Source organism: Erythrolamprus reginae, chromosome 8 (genome assembly GCF_031021105.1).
Source record: "Erythrolamprus reginae isolate rEryReg1 chromosome 8, rEryReg1.hap1, whole genome shotgun sequence".
Classification (NCBI taxonomy): Eukaryota; Metazoa; Chordata; class Lepidosauria; order Squamata; family Dipsadidae; genus Erythrolamprus; species Erythrolamprus reginae.
In genome coordinates, this window is record NC_091957.1 from 31644165 (window position 1) to 31647755 (window position 3591).

Below are 3591 nucleotides of genomic sequence, written 5' to 3' on the forward strand. Positions count from 1 at the left end.
GGCTTTATAGGCCATAACCAACACTTGGAATTGTGTCCGGAAACCAATTAGTCCACAGAGTGTTGGAGAGATATGTATATTCCTGGGCAAGCCCATGACTGCTCATGCGGCTGCTTTCTGCACAATTTGCAGTTTCCGAACGCTCTTCAGAGGTAGCCCCATTTTGGTTTTTGAGCAAAAAGGAGGCAAAAATGGGATGGAATGAACCTAAGCTTGAAAAAGGTGAAAACAAAAAAGAAAGTTAACTTACAGTTATGGTTGGTCCCTGACTTACAACTACAATTGGGACCAGAACTTTCTTTGTTAAGCAAGGTGGTGGTTCAGTGAGTTTTGTCCAATCTCACAACTGCTATGGTTATTAAATGAATCACAGCAGTTGTTAGGTAAATCACAGAGTTGTTAAGGGAATTTAGCTTCCCCCGTTGACATTGCTTGTGGGATGCTTAGAACAGTACAGAATAATGGAGTTGGAAGGAACCTTGGAGGTCTTTGGTCCAACCTGCTGCTCAAGTAGGAGATCCTATATCATTTCAGACAAATGGTGGTTCAGTCTCTTCATGAAAACCTCCAGTGATGGAGCACCCACAACTTCTGATGGCAAGCTGTTCCACTGGCTAGTTGTTCTCACTATCAGGAAGTTTCTCCTTAATTCTCGGTTGCTTCTCTTCTTGATTAGTTTCCATGCATTGTTTCTTGTCCTGCCCTCAGGTGCTTTGGAAAATTGATTGGGCCCCTCCTCTTTGTGGCAGCCCTTCAAATATTGGAAGGCTGCTTTCATGTTATCCTAGTGACATGATGGGGAATATCACAAAATCAATCAATCAATCAAATCTATCTCTCTCCGATCTATCTGTCTGTCTGTCTGTCTGTCTGTCCGCCAATCCATCTGTTGCAGTTGGCTCGCAGCCAGGCTCTCTGCCACAGACTTTGAGCCTGATGAGCCGCGGCCATCTGAGCACAGCCGGCTTGTGTGGCTGCCAGAAGAGTCAGAGAGCGAGCCAGAGGAAGTGTGAGAGTCTGGGTGTGAGGAACCTACAAGGCCATACATTCCCCAACTGGGGATGTGCAACCCCCAACTGAATGCTCGGGTGAGAAGGATGAGGGGCTGGCAGGAGCAGTTGAAAAAGATCAGAAAGAAGAAGTGAGCACAGCTGTGCATAGTCAGCACTCCCCGAGAGTATTTAAGGGGTGGAATTTAGAGGCTGTTCTTTGCAAGAAGTCAATGTTCGTGCCTCTGGAGACAAACCTGGATTCAGAGTTGGACATTTATAGAGTTAATTTTGTGAGTAGACTTTTGACTGGGAAGCAAATGTGTGTGCCGTTATCTTATCAATTTGGTCTCATGTCTGGATTTTGGCACAGGAAGAGACATTGCTTTAATTTGTGTTTGTGAAGTAAGAAACGTCTAGTAAAAAGGACTTTTGCTTTATTTTGAAACCTATGTGTGTGTTTGAGCTTTCATTTGGGGCTAATTACCGACAGGCTGCCGTGCAAGACAGAACATTATCTATCTACCTATCCCTATCATCTCTCTCTCGTCTCCCATCTTACACTCCATAACTCTGTGTGACTTACAACGTTAAAAGGTAAAACTGAATAAGACCCAATAATTGATACAATACTATAAAAAATGAATCCAGCTAAAAAGATGGGGAGGGAGGAAATATGATGAAAAGGGAAGTTGGGATCTGTTGTTCAGGGGTGCTTGTCTATCTCAATCAGGGGTCTCCAAACTTGACAACCTTAAGACTTATGGACTTCAATTCCCAGAATTCTTCATCCAGTCATTATGATTGGGGAATTTTGGAAGTTGAAGTCCACAAGTCTTAATGTCTATGGAGATGCTCAGTCATCCAGGTCTCATGATTGTCTAAAAGGTGCTTTTTCAAGAGGCAACTGGAGTTTCTGTTTTTTCTTTGAAAACATTTCACTTCTTATCAGCTGAAGAAGATTTTTGGATGAGAAGCAAAATGTCTTCAAAGAAAAAACAGAAAGTCCAGTTGCTTCTTGAAAAACATCTTTGGAACACAAGTCTTAAAGTGGCCAAATTTGGAGACTCCCTGGCTAAATCTATTTCTTTCACCATCAAGAGTCTTTTATAATACAGCAAATCACAGGTTTGACACCATCTACCATATTCATAGCCGGCATGGTTGAAGATACCAGAATGGGACAGTTTTGAAGGAAAACAATAGGAATTGCTCAGCTCCATTCCAATGATTCACAAATATCTCACTATCCATGCAATAATTTCAAGTATTATTTTTACAGTACATTTGAGATTGTTGACAGGCTCAGAGCCATCAAGCAAAGCAAGCCTTGGCATAAACTCAGAATTTTTGCAATATAGTACTGATTTTGATTTACGATGTTAATGCTGAAAGAAGGCGGAGCTACAACTAGAACAACAAAAGTTTATTAAGTAGCCAACTGGAATTCTCAGCAGTTGTGAAGCAGTCCATTAGAAAATGGAGAACCACTGCAGAACACGTTAATTGAAATGTGCATTAATTGACTCATGTTGCTCAGTTTAGAAATAAAATACAGTAACAGAGGTTTAAAATTAGATGTTGAAAAAAGCATCATTGAGGTTGCTCACTCTGAACTCAACTTGATGCTTCCTTTTCTGGCGAAGACCCCAAAGATTCTGATCAAAACCAGCTCAATACGGGTATTTATTAAACCTTATGTGGATATATCGTTAGTTGTGCAATGCTATTGACTGAAAAGCCCTTGCAAATCACAGATGTGTGTTTTTCCTTCAAGCAGAAATGGTTGATGACGATGATGATGGTGATGATGATCTGGGTCTTCTATTTCACAGAGCAAGCAAAGACTTGGAAGAAGATGACTGCCCATGAAAAGAGCTTTCCTATATAACTTAAAAGATTTATAGCATCTCTGAGAATTTACTCCGTACTCCAATGCATGCATCCAACAAGGACCCCTTTCTTGGACTGTGTAATAAAAGTCGCAACGTGTTTATGAGTGAACGGAGGAGAATGGATAAGGCCTGAGTAAGCAATGACTGAACTTGTTTTCAGACACCATGGAAATCTTACTGGCCGTGCTCACCCACACCCAACATTGGCTACAGAAGCAGCAACTGCAGATAAGTATGCTAACTTGTATATGTACGTGGGCCTGTTCCTGACACTGCTAGCCATCTTGCTCATTCTTCTCTTCACGATGCTTCTCCGTTTAAAGCATGTTATATCTCCCATTGCCACATCTCCAGAGAGAACAGAGACCGTCCAGGAGTTTACAGATGTGGAAATGCATACCAGGATTCCCAGCCCTTAAAAAATGGGACACAACGAGCTGCACAGAAACATGTGAAGATGCATGTTTCGGTTCACTGGATGGAATGTGGGAATACTGTCCACTGCTGGCCCAGCTGATAACGGTCCAGGCAAATAAGGCTTCAGGACAGCTGAAGACTGCAAGGATTTTAATAGACTGGCTTAGATTTATTTTAGCAGCTCTGCCTCCTCAAGGCTTGTCTCATATTTTCAAAAGAGCATCACCATCATCTTTAGCTGGGAGAGAGGAACTATAGCAGTGATGGCGAACCTATGGCATGGTGGAGCC

At 42.1% G+C, this 3591-nt stretch overlaps 1 protein-coding gene across 1 annotated transcript; it reads left to right on the forward strand.

Annotated features, from left to right (window-relative positions):
• The first annotated feature begins 3024 nt into the window (after nucleotides 1–3024).
• On the forward strand, nucleotides 3025–3303 carry SERTM2 (serine rich and transmembrane domain containing 2). The gene has a single exon (XM_070758287.1). The coding sequence runs from the start codon at nucleotides 3025–3027 to the stop codon at nucleotides 3301–3303; it is 279 nt and encodes a 92-aa protein (XP_070614388.1).
• The last annotated feature ends 288 nt before the right edge of the window (nucleotides 3304–3591 follow it).